Source organism: Leptinotarsa decemlineata, unplaced genomic scaffold (genome assembly GCF_025532065.1).
Source record: "Leptinotarsa decemlineata unplaced genomic scaffold, Ldec_3_MD MMD2_tig00026282_RagTag_RagTag, whole genome shotgun sequence".
In the NCBI taxonomy this organism is placed as follows: Eukaryota; Metazoa; Arthropoda; class Insecta; order Coleoptera; family Chrysomelidae; genus Leptinotarsa; species Leptinotarsa decemlineata.
The window spans coordinates 16,924,120-16,942,629 of NW_027412668.1; the positions used below are offsets into that span (position 1 = coordinate 16,924,120).

An 18,510-nucleotide genomic window follows, 5' to 3' on the forward strand; every position below is an offset into this window, starting at 1 on the left:
GATGAACATCTAATCCCGTATCACATCGTGTCCTGCACATTTTTTTCAATGTGTCTGTGGTGTATGTGTTTTCATTTGGTTAGTCCCCATTTTTGTTTGTACCTATGTTGTCTGACACATATATTTTAAACATTTTTTTGACATGGATAACTAATGTTTGATCCCTGATGATGGATTTAATAAAGTCCAAAACATTAGCATAAAACTAAATTGTTTATCTACGAACATTTTTGATCCTTTTCCCAACCAATAGAAAAAACCGCATTTGAAAATATTTTGGATCACCAAACCAGGCAAAACTATATTATATGTTGATTGATTTGATACTTTCTATTATGAAAATTGTAAATGAAAATATACATTTCACAGCACAAGATGTACTAATCAGCCCTGACAGGTTCGGACTGTCATTGTCTAAAAAGGTGTTAACAAATTAAAAATCTATGGAAAAATAAATGAATTGATAATACTAAAAATTATCAGACCAAAAAATTCGAACTAGTTAATTAAAACTGAAAAAAAAAACAGCAAAAAGGAATGAGCAAAGAATAAATAATTTAAAAAATATAAGAAAGCCAATCTGTGAGATAAAAAAATCTTTGTGAATACAGGGTCAACCTACCTGTGTAAGACAAAAGACCCATTCTCAATAGAGGATAAGTAAAAATAAAGATAATTTACAGGAAGCATGCTGTATGTATGTTGTATACTGTATAGTTATAATGGGAAAATATTAAGAAATGTGTGTGAAAACATTATTTTGATTCAACCGATTTGTTGTTTGGGTTAAGTTTTCATCATATTTTTTACTTAACTAAATATAACTTTGTGAATGTGAAACCTAATCATATTATATAATACTGTATTTGACACGATCAAAAAAAAATGTTGCTTACATAATAAGTTATTATTACTGCATCGTTTTTGAAAATGAACTATAACACTATGCAACTTTTCAACACTATCTGTATTTTTTGATAAAGAACCAGTTTCACAAAGACATATTTGTGAATAATTGACGGTTAGGTACCAATCGATTAGAATATCTCACTGCACAAATACATCTAGCTAAAAGAGAATTTCCCTTGACAGAACCTTGTACACACAGTGTACATCAGCAAGCGCAGAACTTGTGTAAAACAGCAAATTTCATGAAAATTATATAGTACTATTCAAAACTACTATTACTTATATGAAGTTGAAATTAGAGAAGAATTTGATGCACATTTACATTAGTAGGATATCAGTTCGGCTGGTTAGTAAATTCTACTTATGTTATTACTGCTATGTTGGACGTAGGTTCGATTCCTGTATGGCTTTTTCAATAAGTGTTATACTGAAAAATTGTTTTTTATTTGATGAAAACGGATCAAATGAGAGAGTGTTTTTCTGTTACAAAAAAATTACAAATAGTATATTACTAACAATTGGTGTAAGGTAAACAAAAAACAAAATTAACAAAATAACTTTATTGTCTGCAAATTTGTTAGGATTGAATATGTATGGTTAAAAATATACTTTAAATATGGTACAACAAATGAATATATATATATAGACAAAAATTTCAAGAAAAAACATGCTTCAAATTACATTAATGAAATATAATTGTTATGAGAAGTAAATATGATTGAATTTTAAGTACCTAAAACTTAACTGGATGATCTGTTCACATTATTGAGCCAATTCTTTCATTCGATTAAGTGCACTACCAGCTTTGAACCAACTTATTTGAAGATCATTCATTGAATGATTGAGCAATATTTTCTCAACTTTACCATCAGCATGTTTGATTTCACATTCAACTGGTTTTCCTGGAGTGAGATTTTTCAGATTCTTCAATGAAATCTTGTCTGAGGGATGGATTTTGTCATAGTCGCTAGCGCTGGAGAAAGTGAGTGGCAAAAGTCCTTGTTTTTTCAGGTTAGTTTCATGGATACGAGCAAAAGATTTGACAATGATCGCGCGAGCTCCTAAATATCTAGGTTCAAGAGCAGCATGTTCGCGAGAACTACCTTCGCCGTAATTTTCATCACCAATGGCAACCCACTGAACTCCTTTCGCTTTGTAGTAACGAGCTACATCAGGTACTGCTCCCCATTCACCAGTGACTTGATTCTTCACCTTGTTGAGTTCGTTATTTTCAGCATTTGTAGCACTGAAAAGGTAAAAATCGAAATACAGGAATTAACGGTATATTTGGATATGAATGATAATGTTTTTGGTTGAATGATGGGGGCTACTAAACTTCCATTATGGAAAAGTAAAAGAATAAAAAATCGATTTAAACTGTTCAGAGGACTTGGCGAGAGTGGATTATAGTAATTATAATTTTTTTAAATTTGTAAAAAATTTTCTACTGATAGTAAAGTATTTTGGTTTATATCACAGAGTGTGGAAAAAGTCTGGATTGAAAATTTGAAAAAATATAAAGAACACATGAGTAAATAAATATTCTAGTAGGTCCGCACCTCAAAAAAAGTTACAAAAGCTTTTTTGTTTTGTTGATATCAACAATTATTATAATTGAAACAAATTATAAAAAGAGATTTCAAATTTGAAACTTGTGAAATATTCATCAATAGTGAATAAGATTTCATTTGAATTTGATTAAGCGCACCACTTTTTGTGTTTGAATTGGAAATAAACTATTTCGTACTATCACAAGAAAGGTTTCAACATGAACCATGTTTTGGAAAACGAGATATCTAGAAATATCTTACGTTATGAACATATTGTTTGAAATATTGTCCAGATGACCACGGTACTTCAGCCAAGGTCCTGCAGCAGAAATGTGATCCGTGGTACATTTTCCTTTTACTTTGATCAGAATAGTCATGTCTTCCAAGTCTTTTCCATTCCACTTCTCAAAAGGTTTCAATAATTGAAGCCGCTGTGACTTTGGATCTACATCAAGACTCACGTTGGAACCATCTTCAAGAGGTTTAACGTATGTGTCATGGCCAGGGTCAAATCCTTTGCTGGGGAGTTCATCTCCGAATGGAGGACTCAGCTTAAACTTCTTACCATCCGCACCTGTGAAAAAATATACTTCATCAACTTTTCAGACATTTGTTTGATGAAAACTTGCCTTCGATTTCGTCGGTTAGAGGATTGAAGTCCAGTCTTCCAACAATACTCAGTGCTGTTGCAAGCTCTGGTGAGGTAACAAAACAATGAGTAGCCGGATTAGCATCATTACGTCCAGTGAAGTTACGATTATATGATGTAACAATGGTGTTTTTATCTCCTTTCTTGATGTCTCTTCTGTCCCATTGACCAATGCAAGGCCCGCAAGCATTCGCTAACACCTAGTAAGAAATGAAAATGAAAAACGAGTAAGGACTGGGTAATGAAGACAACGAGAAATAATGAAATAGGAAAAATTTCCGGCAGAAAAAAATTGCTTTTATAACCGATGTAGTATTGTAATTCTGACTAACTGCATACATTGATGATATTGTGATTACAGTCAGTGGCAACTCAAAATTGAACCTAGAAAATGATGCTGAACAGTAAAACTTGTGTCAAAAAATTTAAACTGAAAATAGTATTTACAAGATTGTCTTAAAGAAGAAATCCAATTATCAAACTGCAGTTTGAGTAGAGCTTTGAAGATGACAGCACAGCCAGCTATCAAAAGCGCTCACATATAATAAATAGAAATTATAAAGCTTCAAATCCTTTTTGTGAGATATGTTAATATTAAAATACTGAAAATAAAGGAAAATTAGTTGCATAAGTGGATAATCTTAGCGACTGGAGAAATGTACAGTAAAATGAATTAACGGGGTCTCTCAGTCAAAAAATAAAAAATCAAAACTCTGCTCTACTTTGCCAAGCTTTCGCTTCTAATGGGAAGCTTCTTCAGGACCTATAATTTAATTAGTTGTGAATTTTTTCGCCATTAAATATCATTACAAATCAAATCATACTTACAGTAAAAATGAGTGAAAAACAATAAATTGATGAATGATATAAATAAAAAATCCCAAAAAACTTCTCAATAAAATAATTTTCAATACTGGCAGTTATACAAATTCCAATGTAATCAACAGAAATGAATGTAATGATAGTGCACCTATTAATTTTTATCATAAATCTATACCTAACCTTGAAAATTTATCTTCAAATATCATAAAACTTTTTCATAATGAACAAAATATCAAAATATGCCAAAAAAATATTAAAACTATAAAGAATTTGAATACTAAATTGAAAGATGAAACGGATACTACAAAAAAGTCAAATGTGATTTATAACATTCCTTGTAACAATTATTGTAACTTGGATTATATTGGAACAGCATCTAGAATTCTCAATGATAGAATAACTTCACACAAAAGTGATATAAAGCTTAATAAGAAATCATGTGCAGTAGCACAACATTTTATAAAAACAGGACATGAACCAAATTACTCTAATATCAAAGTTTTACATACAGAAAAAATATTTCCTAACGCCTTTTTCTTGAAATTATTGAAATTAATAAGTCTTCTGATTGTATGAATAAGAGAACTGACATTGATAATATCACCAGTATAAAGGTAACTTACTGGAACTACATCAAAAACATAATAATAATGAAAATTGTATCAATCATATAAAATATACCCATTGAAAAATGACATTTATGTGAAGGTATGACATTTTTCAAACCCAAAAAAATTCTATACATATTCAACTTTCTTCTTCAATGTTCAATTTATTGTTTTTCACTCATTTTTACTGTAAGTATGATTTGTAATGTTATTCATTAGCGAAAAAATTCACAACTCATTAAATTATAGGCCCTGAAGAAGCTTCTCATTAGAAGCAAAAGCTTGGCGAAGTAGAGTAGAGTTTTGATTTGTTGACTGAGAGACCCCGTTAATCCATTTTACTGTACATTTCTCCAGTCGCTAAGATTAACACCCACGATGAAGCTAATAAACATTAGCAAAAGCTTGGGCAGCTAAAAAGAGTATTCCGAACCCCCTATAAACCGCTCTTGTCGTATCATTCACCACCTTTTACAAGCTTTTGAAACACTCATGAAAAGAAAAGATAGTATTTCTTTAGTATCTATCATTACTTAATGAACAAATGTTTCATCTGAGAATTTGAATTATTTTGCTGAATATTTAAGGATTTTATGAAAGGGCTTATATGAATATTGCCAATAAAGAGTTAACGAGTGAAGGAATCAAATATACTGAACTTGTTTTTTTGAAAATCATTCAGAATAAATTTTGAAAAAACAAATTCGGTTGAATTACAAGCGAAATTCATGCTATGCTTTCAAGTTTTCTATTGCCCTTTTTCATAAGCTCGAAACTTATAGACACATTTATTGCTTATATATTGGATGTGGAAATCATTAAAAATATAATACTTTGTAGATATTAATAATTTGTCTTATGGCGTCTGCAACTTTGTTGGTATGCCAAGTTCTCAATGACTCAATCTACTGTGAAATCATATTTCTCACATTCGGAAATTGAATTTGACTGAACCATATCATGAAAAATGTATGTATTTACCTTCATCGATAGCTGATAATTATTTCAAGATATTGTACACTGAAGACCTTCCCTGATCTGTCAATTGAAGAAAGGTATCCCGAACCCACTAACAGCCAGAAACAATTTTGTAGTGATTATTAACTCACCGTTCCTCCAAATTCTGTCAGAGTTTGAGAAATACCATCTCTTTCAATTGTAGCGCGGATCTGTTCTGATCCAGGAGTGACATTGAAAGGTATTTTTGACTTAACACCGTGAGCCATCGCTTCTTTGGCGATGTTAGCACAGCGTCCCATATCCTCATAAGAACTGTTGGTACACGATCCAATAAGACCTACTTTTATATCAATAGGCCAACCGTTCTTTTTGGCATTTTCACCCAATTTGCTGATTGGGTTGGCCAGATCAGGGGTAAACGGACCATTCACATGAGGTTCTAGAGTGTCTAGGTTGATTTCAATGACTTGATCATACTTTGCACCTGCAAAAAAAATTGTTGAAATTTACTGAAGTGAAAGTAATCCAAAGTGAGCCTACCTTCATCAGGGCTGAGGAGAACACTCTTGTACTTGTCAGCTTCACCTGCAATTTCAGCTCGACTGGTGGCTTTCAAATAGTCAGACATACGACTGTTGTAAGGGAACACTGATGTAGTTGCACCGATTTCAGCACCCATGTTACAAATGGTTGCCATACCCGTGCATGACACAGAATCACAACCTGGTCCATGGTATTCTATAATAGCACCAGTACCTCCTTTCACAGTCAATATGTCTGCAACCTTGAGAATGATGTCTTTTGGTGATGTCCAGCCTGATAGTTTTCCTGAAACAAAGGATGATAATTCAATTGCTAAAACAGAAAAATTGGCACCGACAGCTATGAAAAACGTCAAAATGCCTTTTGGAGAAGAATCTTAAATCAGTAGTAATAGTTTTTAAAAAACCTTCTTCAGCTTTTTTTCCAAATTACACTCACAAAAAATTCACATTATATTTTAGTTTAATTGAATCAAAGAATATTATAGAATGTATTCTTCATAAAATTTACTTAATTATCATTACATAAATTCCCCAGACTAGCCAAAAAATTGTCATTTGAAATAGCAAAACTTACACTTTTATAATACTAGTTGTTGCCCGCGGCTTCGCCCGCATAGAATTTGGTAGTTGTAGTACTAATTAGTACTATGTTGCTGAATCGCTGCTGTTCCAATGTTTTGACAGAATCAGAATCAACGAACTTAGGCGTGTGCAGTGTTATAGAACAGTGCTTTCAAAAAATTGTTCTACAGCGCCATCTAGTGGCGAGTTACAGAAAAAACCTCTATGAAAAATATGTCAAGCATCATCACGATCGGTTGAGCGATGTAGAAGTTTATCACTTACAAACCAACCAACAAACATCCATTTTCATATGTTAGATAATGAATAAAGACTAAGACTATAAAATGAAAAAAGTAAAAAATTCAATCAACAATACATCTAAAAATTTTAAAATCCATTGATAGAAAAGACAAGCCTTGGACAATGGTCATAGACGAACAACAACTGTCTGAAATTGTTGAAGTCAGTATATTTTTTTGGATGCTTTAGAAAGTCTAGAAAAAGCAAACTGTGGCTTGAGAACCATATGAACATTGACCAGGACCGGAAAAATTTCCAGCAATTTTTTTCCGAAATCATTGATATTTGATGGAAAGTGGAAGTATACCCTGTTACGATATAAATAGTGATAATTTTTAGAGTTATAAATTAGTTTTCTACGAATCCAGTTTGGAAAAAGTACTAATTTTGGAAAAAGTTTGTGATCAAATCAGAGTGCAATGATGATAATTTCAGTCGAACCGACTGATTTATTTATTTTATCTATACATGTAAATCAATTATTAACTGCTTTGTAGAATCTTATGTCCTGTCTACATGTAGCGTTAGAATCTATATTGTTCCATAGTTACTGTGAATTGACTGTTTTTTTTATTTATTTAAGCTTTCTTAATAAGAATTTTTTTCTTTGACAATAAAGTACATTTTTGATTGATTGATAATCTCAACAAACAAGGAGCATCATCACACTATGCTATTATAATCTGTAACAACTGCCCCTAAAACATAAAACCTTTATGGATTAAGTTTTCCTAAAAACTAACGTTCTTGAAAAAATCTATGGATTTTTCATATCCCCATGTTTTTGGGTTGCTAAAAAAAGTGTTTAATCATATTTGTACAAATTTAAATTATTGAAAGTGCTGTCATAGTATTCACAAAGAGTGTAAAATGTTTGGGGAAACAACTTTCATAAGTTAAAACTTGTTTGGGCTGAGAATTAACGAGGTTTCACCTTTTAACGTGCGATTCCTAGCACTACTGAGGTTCTTTAAACCACTGAGTTAATTGCTTGAAAACCACGATTGTTCAGTTATTATTCATGCAGGGAAAAAAGTTGACCAAAATAATCACTTTCTTAGTTACACTACCTGTTAGTCTAACACCAATGACCTTGGGACATTTCAATTCCCAGGGAATATTAGCCATTACATCTACAGCATCAGCACCTCCAACGCCAATACAAAGTCCTCCGAGACCACCCCCATTTGGTGTATGCGAATCAGTTCCGATCATCAAAAAACCAGGGAATGCATAGTTTTCCAATATAATTTGATGAATGATACCTGAAAAAAATGTCATTCACTCATTAACTTGAGAAGGCAGAATCATTATTTGAAATTGTTCAAAAACTTATAATACATACCTGCCCCCGGTTTCCAGAATCCAAGGCCATATTTATTACAGGCCGATGATAAGAAATTGAATACTTCTTGGTTGAGTTCTATAGCTTTAGCAACATCTTTCGCGCTCCCATCTAGAGCTACAATAAGATGGTCACAATTTATGGTACTTGGTACAGCTACCCGCTTCAGACCACTAGAAATGAACTGTAACATGGCCATTTGTCCCGTGGCATCATGCATAGCAACCCGATCAGGGCGTAGTCTCAAATAAGATATTCCTCTTTCGATATCCTATAATAATAATTACTCTTGATAAGTTACTTATGGACAAATGCACAGATATATCAATACATACATCGTGGTGGTTAAAGACATACCACTCGAAAATTCATTGTTTTAAATATTTAATTATATATAAGAACAGTCCTGAACATTTTAGGTTATGAACATTGATATTTCAGAATCAGATGTTCGAAAAACTTGAAAAATTGTTTGCAAAATACTATGAAGTTGAAAATGACTGCTCTCGCCCTATATTTGGTCTTTAACTTAAAATTGAAATCAATCGATTATGTGAAATTTTACATTATTGTCATTTTATTTTTTATTGGTTTGTCAATAGGGGACACTCAGTACAATCAATTAACTTTCCAAATGCAATAATATTTTATAAAACACAATATTTCATAAACAAATACTACATTTGCTTCGGTTTGGTACTATTTGATTTTTAAATTAGATTTTTCATATTCTCTGGACCATCCTAATTTTTTTGTATGCAGACTTGGATATTTGCTGAGTGAATTCAAAAAATTTATCACAATTTGCTTAAATTAGTACAGGGTGAGCAAATATCGAAAGTAAACATAAGAGGGCCAGTAATTTACACTATGAAGTTTGGAAATATACTGGTAAGTATTCAGTATCGAACACTTTTAAAGGGGTAAAAGATCCCGTGGGTTGGGCTACCTATCGGGCGCGTCCCCAGGTGACGGCTAGGGAAACGGCCAGGGGACTGAAGGCCCTGTCCGGGAAACCAATGTAGCTTTACGGACGGGGTCGCCGCACTCCTGGTCAGTGGCAGAAATAAGTAGGGTGATGGGAACTAAAATTCCCCAAAAGCATTTGTAAAACATGCCACCGTGGACCAGCCTACCCAAGTTAAGGTGTAAGGAATCGTGGCGACAGCTGAATGGCCGCAGGGTGATATGCGGTTACGAACTGGGCGAAACCGCATTGTAATCAGCCTACCTCTGGTAATGCGGGGATCTGCCAGAGGTGATCAACTTTTCCCTTGCTACTCGTGGGAACATACATGAATGAAACAAACACAAAAACAGAAACAACAAAAACAAAATCCAATCCCGAGGCTGGACAGAAGTGCTCACCTCAATCTAAGGCAATGGCTGGGGATGAACAGAAATGTCCACCCCAATCTACTGCTTGGAATGAGGCTGGACATAGCAGATCATCTCGTGATGTAATACAAAGGCCAAGGCGTCAGCGCATTTGCGACGCCGAGGCCAAAAGGAGAAAGAGAGCGAAGGAGGCAGGAGTGGCAGCAACTATAAGTGCACCCTCCTCCTCCCCCACTCCACCTCCAACAGCAAGGACACTTCCTGCAGCGGGCGCCAAGAGCTCCGCCTTGACTAAAGGCAAGGAACCAGCTGCCCCTGCAAGAAAGCTTCCTCACTTGTGCACCTCCACGGAGGGAACCCCAAGAAGGTTGAAGAAGCCGCGCAACGACAGTAATGTCGCTGAACCTTCCAAAACCTTCGAGGAGGCCACCGTGAGACACTTCAAGGTTGCCAAAGAGAGTGTGTGTTCGGCGAGTCTTGGCCTTCACCTGCCGATATAAAGGAGATGTCTCCCAGTGACATGTCCACCTTCCTGGAAAGGACAGGATGGACGACGACCTAGGAGGACAACTCCTCAGGAGGATGTACAATGGTGCAGATGTGGCCTAAGTGCTGTTGGTCTACACTCACCCTCCCTACTCTACAGATACAGAAGGGTAACAGATCATCTTTATAAAGGCGTCTTTGATATAAAAAGTGAATGCTTCTGGTACTCACCTAATTGAAATAACAATTTAACATCTGTTTGATTTTCAGACGAGGAAACATTTTATTTGAACGAGCATAGTAGTCGGCAAAACACACGTTATTGGTCTGGACACTGAAGCAAAAATACCTCACACATCGACCTCAAAAGCTGGTATTGTGGAAAATATAATTATTGGTCTATTTTTTCAATGAAAATGTGACATGAGCATTTTAACCGGATTTCTCAACCTGATTTGACAACAATATTTTTCTAATATTCAAATAGTCAATACTGCGGAATCTGTTTTCAACAGGATGGTAAAATCAAATATAGGGTTATTTGAAATCTGAAGTCCTTATTAACACACCCTGTAATGTGTGTGACTTTAAATCAGAATCAGGCAAAAAATGCAGGATATTACACCTGCTGGGTTAAAATGCCACAGAAGAAATAATCTATTGAGAAAAATTTGAAAATTCACCGTGAATTTCCGTTTGTTTGTTTTTGATGGTTGCGTAACCAGCAGCTGCATAATGATGTAATTTCGGGAAAGAAAGTTTTGGCTTTCTACTACTCCATCTCGATACAAAAAAGGTGAGGGAATCTTTCGAAGAAAGGAAGGAAGTAATCAATTTGAAAATAAGTAACTCTATACATGGATGTGTAGATCATGCAAAGAAGTAACTTTCAGACACAAACTGAAAGAAAGTCCTTCTGAAACAGCTACTTTCATATAAACATTGAATTACATTAAAGAAAACAATTCTTTCGAAACAAATACTTCTAGGAACACTGAATTATACAGAAGATACTTTTCTTTACTCAGTTTATATTTCAAACATTCGTTGTGGAATAAAATCAGATATCATTCACATGAGTTCTACTTTAAATGAATGGTAACAAATTACACCTACATGGAACACTGTTATCCTCACTGGTATACATCGATGTTTCGCCGTAAGACACTTGCCCTAAGGCTCTTCAGTACCAAATTGGATAACATTATAGAAAATACACACAATTCTTTCATGAATTAAGATTTTTAATGTCACGAAATAAGCTTGATGGGTGACATCTGATTTTATTCCACAACGAATGTTTGAAATACAAATTGAGTAAAGAAAGGCATCTTCTGTATAATTCAGTGTTCACATAGAAGTATGTGTTTCGAAAGATTTTTTTCTTTCGTTTAATTCAATGTTATATGAAAGAAGCTGTTTCAAGAGGACTCTCTTTCAGTTTGTGTCTGAAAGTTACGGATTCTCTTTCAGTTTGTGTCTGAAAGTTACTTCTTTGCATTATCTACACATCCATGTATAGAGTTACTTATTTTCAAATTGATTACTTCCTTCCTTTCTTTGAAAGATTCCCTCATCTTTTTTGTATCGAGATGGAGTAGTAGAAAGCCAAAAACTTTCTTTCCCAAAAATTAATCACTCCTAAAAATATAACCCCTTCAATTCAGATGTAATTTCATTTAGTCTAGCTTTAGACTCCTCTCCTCGAGACAAATATATTAATTCTGTATGATTTATTATCTGCATGGATTAAAGTAATTGTTTGACATTGCTCTTTAGTTTGTATTTGATTTTCTATCTTATGATTTTTTTTAATGCAGTTAACACAATACTTCATTTTCTCCCTCAACAGGTAACGTGATCATGATATTTATGTTTATTATAGAAATTGAACACCCCTATCTATCTTCTATGTATAATAAACAAATATTTTGAGAACAGAACCTCTATTGTTAGAATCAGAAATGTATTCTCCCAAAAATTAGCTTCTCTATAAAATATACTGCCATGATAAATACAATCACAACTTGGAAGACAAAAATGAAATGGGCACTGCCTTAGTTTCGCACAACGCACACTCACAATAGAGTAGCTGCAAAGACTCATCGACAGGACAATGCTCTGGTTCAATGAATGGCGATTGAGATCAAACCCAGAAAAAATAACAATTTATCATTTTTTTCACAACCCTTCAGAGAAGCTACCTACATTAAATATCAACAAAGATATGGTAAGAAGCAGATAATCAGTTGAAAACCTAGGAGTTAACATTGACCACAAAATCAACTTGAACAGCTATACAAAAGTGATAACAAAATGCATCAATAAACACATTTTCAGACTTTGACATTAAAAAAAAGAAATCAACACTAGAACATATAAAATGATCTGCCGTTCACTTCTGGTTAACAAAAAAACAGGTTTTAACAGATATGCATACATATCATTCAAGTTGTCATAATCCTGCATTTAACAATCTCCATACAGCTGAAACATCTACACTTAGGAGTAATACCAAAATGCGTCACTATCAGAACATACTACACAATCCCTCAAACGCACTGCTGTAGGAAACTATAAAAGTGAAACCTATAAAGGAGAGACTGTCAGACTTACAAAACTAACTTGGAGACCCTGCAGGCATTATGTAGGTAAAGAGCTGAAGGGCAACTAACCAAATTCAAATAACTGGAAAAAACCATTTGGGAAAACATCAAATCACTCTCATAATTTATTATGGATTCTTTTCCTTTTTCTCCACAGGTCTAATGTATCTCAATTCTATTATGTGAGCATATGTAACAATTACTGCAAATATTTAAAAATTCTACACTGGCTGAAGGACTTCGGTCGATGGTCCTTTGGTATTCACCAATTAATGGCATTTATTATTATTATAAGGCAATAATGTTCCTTTGTATGCATACAATAAAACGAAATCATTTGTATTTTCAAATAGGGGGAATTCCACATTTGGGACTAGCATGTAATAAGAAGAAGTTATTAAAGCTTCAAATCCTCTTTGTGAACATATGTTAATATTGAAATACACACATCGGAAAAGTCTAGGGATATTTTTATAACATACTAAATATCATAAAAATAAATGCATGAGGTCGTTTAATTTCGATTAAATTGGTACCCTCGATCACCCTGTAGATTTCTATGGGTTGAACAAAGCCTGCAAAAACGGTAACTAATCTTTTATCAAGTTTTTTACAAACTGTAGGTTTTTGGCTAAAATGAATAATCTGAAAGTGTCGAGTTTGTACATTCTATGCAGTTCTTGCTCAGCAATTAAACTGGAAATATTGTGCTTTAACATGGAACGCCATCACTTACCATTGGCTGAGATGAATAGAGCTGTAGGGCTTCTTCAAGGTGGCATGCGACAAAATGATATAGCTCTTCGTTTGGGGGTCTCCCAAAGTGTTATCAGTCGATTGTGGCGGCGTTTCCGTGAAACTGGCAGTCCAGCCGAACAACATCCAGGACGAGGACGCGCTACAACTGCAGTTCAAGACCGATTTTTGGTCTTAACCGCAAGAAGACAACCGACAATCACAGCACCTGAGTTGGTTAACATGTTGTAGCAGACGCACCAGGTAACCATTGGTCGTGATACTGTCAGAAATCGACTGCATGAAGCAGATCTCCACAACAGAAGGCCACTTAGATGTCCACCTTTGTCGAGAGGCAATCGCGGTAGAAGAATAGAGTGGTGTCAAGAACATCAAAACTGGGATGCAAATGATTGGGCCACAGTTTTGTTTACAGACGAATCCAGATTTGGATTTCATCCAGATTCTCGTCGAGTAAGACTGTGGAGACGACCTGAAATAATGAACGTTTGAGACACGTCCAGGAAGTCCACACATACAGAGGTGGTACAGTAATGCTATGGGGCGGAATCATGATCGGCGGCAGAACCGATCTCGTTTTTCCAAATCGCTCCCTCACAGCTCGACAGTACCTCGACACCATTCTTCTACCTATCGTCCGTCCGTTTGCTGGTGCTGTTGGTGAAAACTTCCACCTAATGCACGATAATGCTCGTCCACATGTCGCGCGTCTAGTGACTGACTGGCTCACCAACGAAGGAGTTGATGTATTGCCATGGCCAGCACAATCACCGGACCTGAATCCCATCGAGCATGTGTGGGACATGCTTCAACGAAGAATTACTCCGCATATGGGGAACATTCACACAACGTTTCAATTGAGACAGCTTTTAATCGCTGAATGGGCAAATGTACCTCAACAAGACAATGACAATCTCATTTTGTCGATGCACGATAGATGTAGGGCCGTAATAAACCAGCGTGGAGGCCATACTTTGTACTGATTCCAATTTTTTTTGTATTATGATTTTTTTTCGGGGTGCCAAAGAAGAGCCATATTTTTTTTAGTTTTGCTTATATGCGCACTCAGTATTTTTGACCATTTAATAAATTTTGTTGTAAGTTACATTCGTTTAATAATCACCCGTCAACTTTTTTTTCCCTAAAGCGATCTAAAAAAAAATTATTGCCATTTTTAAAAATATCCCTAGACTTTTCCGATGTGTGTATTTATATAAATATATACGTAGTATATAGTCCTGAATGTAAATGTTTTTTGTAAAGATCAAAACTCTGAAATGTATTGCTGATCCATTGCTGTCATTTTGCCCACAGAAAATGATACAAGTCTTGGGTATTCTTCACGTAAAAAGTTTTATGCAAGAAAGTTGTTGATTACATTAGATCTCCAGCCTTTAATTAGAACTTTGGTATGGATCCTCTCATATCGAAATGTTATCTTTTATTAATATTTGTATTACAATTCATAAGTGCCTGCTGGCATATTGAATTATCTATTGCATAACAAGGTACATATGTATGTTTTCTTTTGTAGAGTTAAAATCTTTCAGATAATGAGGAGACATGATAGCAACAATGATCAACTGTGTTCAAGTAGATGACCCAAAAAACAGGAAAGGAACAGAGACAATATATGTTTATCATTTGAAAAAATAACATCTTATTGACAAAAAAGTACACAGTACAAAAAATAGGAATGATGAAATTGAATGAACGTAAAAAATGAATTTGTTGAAATGAAATAAGTAACAGTTAATTTGACAATCACAAGTGTCACAAAATTAATTTTTTTGAAATTGTTGTACTTAAGGTGCTTCAACATAAAATTAGTCCAAATTATAGTAGGCATGCCAGATCAAATTCATTTCAAATATGACTCACTGTTTCATTCAGTACACCCCACAGTTGCAGGCAGTTTACAATATATTTCAACACCAATGTATATGAAATATTTTTCGCCAAACTAGAATCGGTTTTTTGAGGATATCTGCGAAATGGGTGTTGTGACCTATTTTCTGAGTAAAATCATGAATCTCCCAATTTCGCTTTTGATACGTACAACTGAAAAAGTTCATCACTATATAAGCCCCAAAATTATATTCTTTGTCGCAATTGACACTCTATCAAGGCATAATTAGGATTGGCTGATACCCTAGTTCAATTATGACTGCTCTAAGACCCAAACCTGCTGATACGATTTTTTTTACTCAACATGATAATGTGATTCCTGAATTTTGAACCCTAAAAATTCATTAGTTGCCTTTTTTACTAAATCATTCCCAAGCGATGAAGTTGCTAGTTCAAATTTGAAAAAAAATTATGTTAAGTATCAAGAGATTTATGTCACAAAAGTCTATGAATTACTTTAGATCAGTGTCCATATTATCAAGACGTAACCTATACCTATATTTTACTTTCTGATAGACACTTCCCTCTCCTAGATCACAAAATGAAATGTTTATATCCATATAAAAAAGTTTCCAACATTTTCGGGGCTTAAGCTATTGTGGTGTGTAAGAGGAAGAAGCTTATGAAATTTGTTTCTGTTTTTCACTAATCATGAGACGTTAGAGACTGACTTTGTTCACTGTAAAGACTGATTTTAGTCAGAATATATTTAATTTTATTAATGTTTGAGTAGGTTGTAAGTGTAATCATTCACTAATATCCATTGTTTGAATATAAACAATCAATGTTTTTGTTTTACTCGAAAATACTTCATTGGAATAACCAATGAAATCAGTCATTTACTGACTGGGTTCTTCTGCTAACCTCAAATGAAATCTAAGTAATTGCCAATTTTATCATTAGAAAATAATTTTTAAAGATAATCGACATTTCTCTGTAAGCTGCTTCAAAAGAATGAATTTGATGAATTTATCTTCCAAATGTAAAACTTCAAAATCATGACTGAAATCATGCTCCTCTGCCAAAAGATGAATTGTAAAAAATGTTTGAATTTGTTTGTCCATGAAAAAAATGCATTTAGTTGACCTAACCATTTGGAAATTAATCACCCAGTTGGACCAGAATCACAAGTTAACTTATATTACCCTGATCTAACTGATATTGAAGTTTGTCTTTAATGTTTTTTATAAATATGTTTAAATAATCTTCTATTCTATAATCTGTGACTCTCTTTGTCAAAAATATTGTGATATTAGTATCTTACAAGTGTTATTATATTATAATTGAAACAAATTTCAATACATTTTCATCAAGTATTGGCCATCAAAAAACAAATTCCATGAGAAATTTCCATCGTTGTGCTCCATGACATATCCTAAGTTAAGTTTGTCAATTTTGTACTTTGAGGACATGAAATGTTTCCATATTTTGAGGCCACTCAACTCCACATATCAGCTGATAAACTTGAAGCTTTTCATCTGAGGAAGGGTCTTTAGGACACTTGAACCTGAGTCCTTCAAAAGAGTGACTGAACAATAAATTTGGATTCATCCAGTTACATATTGCTGGCAATAAGAATAATAAGCGTTCATTTATTTGAAATTTAAGAATCAGGTATCTATGGCTCATCACGCTGCATCAATCTATTATTACTTTTGGAATTCAATATGGATTCTGATCATCAATAGTTGCATTCAAGTTGATGCCTCATCGAGCGGCAGGGCATTGAGTGCATTGGCAGGGTTTTTAAATGCCACCTGAACAAATGCAACATATCTTGCTTTGAGTTTCAAATTAAATGCTATAAGGTCATTTGGAGCATGCCCTGAACATTCCTTGCATCAACTCAAATGCAGCTGTCAAAAAAGATAACCTAACCTAACTCATTGAAACAGTTATGTAATCACATAAGATGTGCATTATCAAACTTTATCACTAATATGTATAGTATTTTGAATTCCTCAATCACATCATAATAAAATAAAATTTATTTACAAATTTAAAATAGAAAAAGTTTGATTGAAATATTCAAAGATCATAAAAATGAAATTTTAAAAAACAAATGTGTTCTATTTTCTATGTTTCATATATACCTGTGTTGCAGGCTGATCAATATGGGAATACAAAATTTTTTCAGATAAAGTTAGAGGTCTTGCCAATCTTTTCTTCACAACTTCAAGATTTTTCGAGAGTTTGTCATATGGCAATGGGTCTTTATCAAATCTGCTCATAGCAACTTTGGCCGCAGCTGCAGTTAAAGGTGAAACATGAAAGCATCTTGACTGTATCTCAGAGAAAAGAAGACTGCTGGCTTTGCCACCCTGAAAGAAATGGTTATAATTATTAAAATTTCAATATTGAAAACACATAATGAATTCTTCGAAAAAACTTGTTAAAAATACAACTCTGAGTTGAGGTGTGGCATCGCAAAATGCGCTATATTCGTTTTTAGAAAAAAATTGATAATCCATGAAATTTTGTGAAGAAACCAGCATATATGCAGAATCCACGGTTTCTTAGAATATTGACCAGAATGAATATAGCGTGTTTTGCAATGGCACGCCTCAAATATGCGTTACATAATTTAGGTTTTTTCCCAATTCTCAAGCCAATTGATATCAATAAAATTGAAGGAATCATTTTGAGATGTACAATTTCTGTAAATACATCATGTGCATTTTCTAGCACTCACCTGGCGATGCAAAACTCGCATACAGTACGCCATGGTTGCAAAACTATTGAAAGCAGTACTAAATTATGAAAACTTGGGAAACTCAATTCCAGAGTCAATGTCCAAATTGGTAATTGGAGATTAGACTGATTGGAGTGCTGAGTCTGAGTGCTCAAGGAGGCTCAAGTTCAGACTGCTTAGCAATACAGTGTTGCCAGATGAAGTTCTCTCAATTTTCTAGATAATGCGATAAACTGTTTAGATGTCTTTAGATACAAAAATGTTTAACCATTGTTTTAACGCCAGACTAACTCATATGTTTTCAGAATTAGCGCGAATGGCACCGATGCTATTATGTTTTTTTTATGGTAAGTTTACAAAAAGGGTCATAAGACCATTCTTTTCACTTAGTTCATGTTGAAAAAATAACCACTTCCTAACCACTACTAACCAGAATTTTGGATAGCGTGCAGCGCTTACCTGAAAAATATAT

At 34.1% G+C, this 18,510-nt stretch overlaps 1 protein-coding gene across 1 annotated transcript; it reads right to left on the reverse strand.

Annotated features, from left to right (window-relative positions):
- Positions 1–1,454: 1,454 nt before the first annotated feature.
- Positions 1,455–18,208, reverse strand: LOC111510284 (probable aconitate hydratase, mitochondrial). The gene is made up of 9 exons (XM_023166192.2): positions 18,039–18,208; positions 17,440–17,667; positions 8,253–8,523; positions 7,978–8,172; positions 6,039–6,326; positions 5,648–5,982; positions 3,089–3,308; positions 2,721–3,033; positions 1,455–2,155 (listed from the first exon to the last, which is right to left on the reverse strand). Exons 1-9 carry the CDS (start codon positions 18,069–18,071, stop codon positions 1,672–1,674), a joined length of 2,367 nt encoding a protein of 788 aa, XP_023021960.1. The 5' UTR covers positions 18,072–18,208; the 3' UTR covers positions 1,455–1,671.
- Between the last annotated feature and the right edge of the window lie 302 nt (positions 18,209–18,510).

Coding starts and splice junctions, on each gene's coding strand:
- LOC111510284 (XM_023166192.2), bottom strand. CDS start 18,071: ATGGCGTACTGTATGCGAGTTTTGCATCGCCAG. Junction 17,668..18,038: donor TGCGAGTTTTGCATCGCCAG/GTGAGTGCTAGA, acceptor CATTTCTTTCAG/GGTGGCAAAGCCAGCAGTCT. Junction 6,327..7,977: donor CATTGGTGTTAGACTAACAG/GTAGTGTAACTA, acceptor CCTTTGTTTCAG/GAAAACTATCAGGCTGGACA.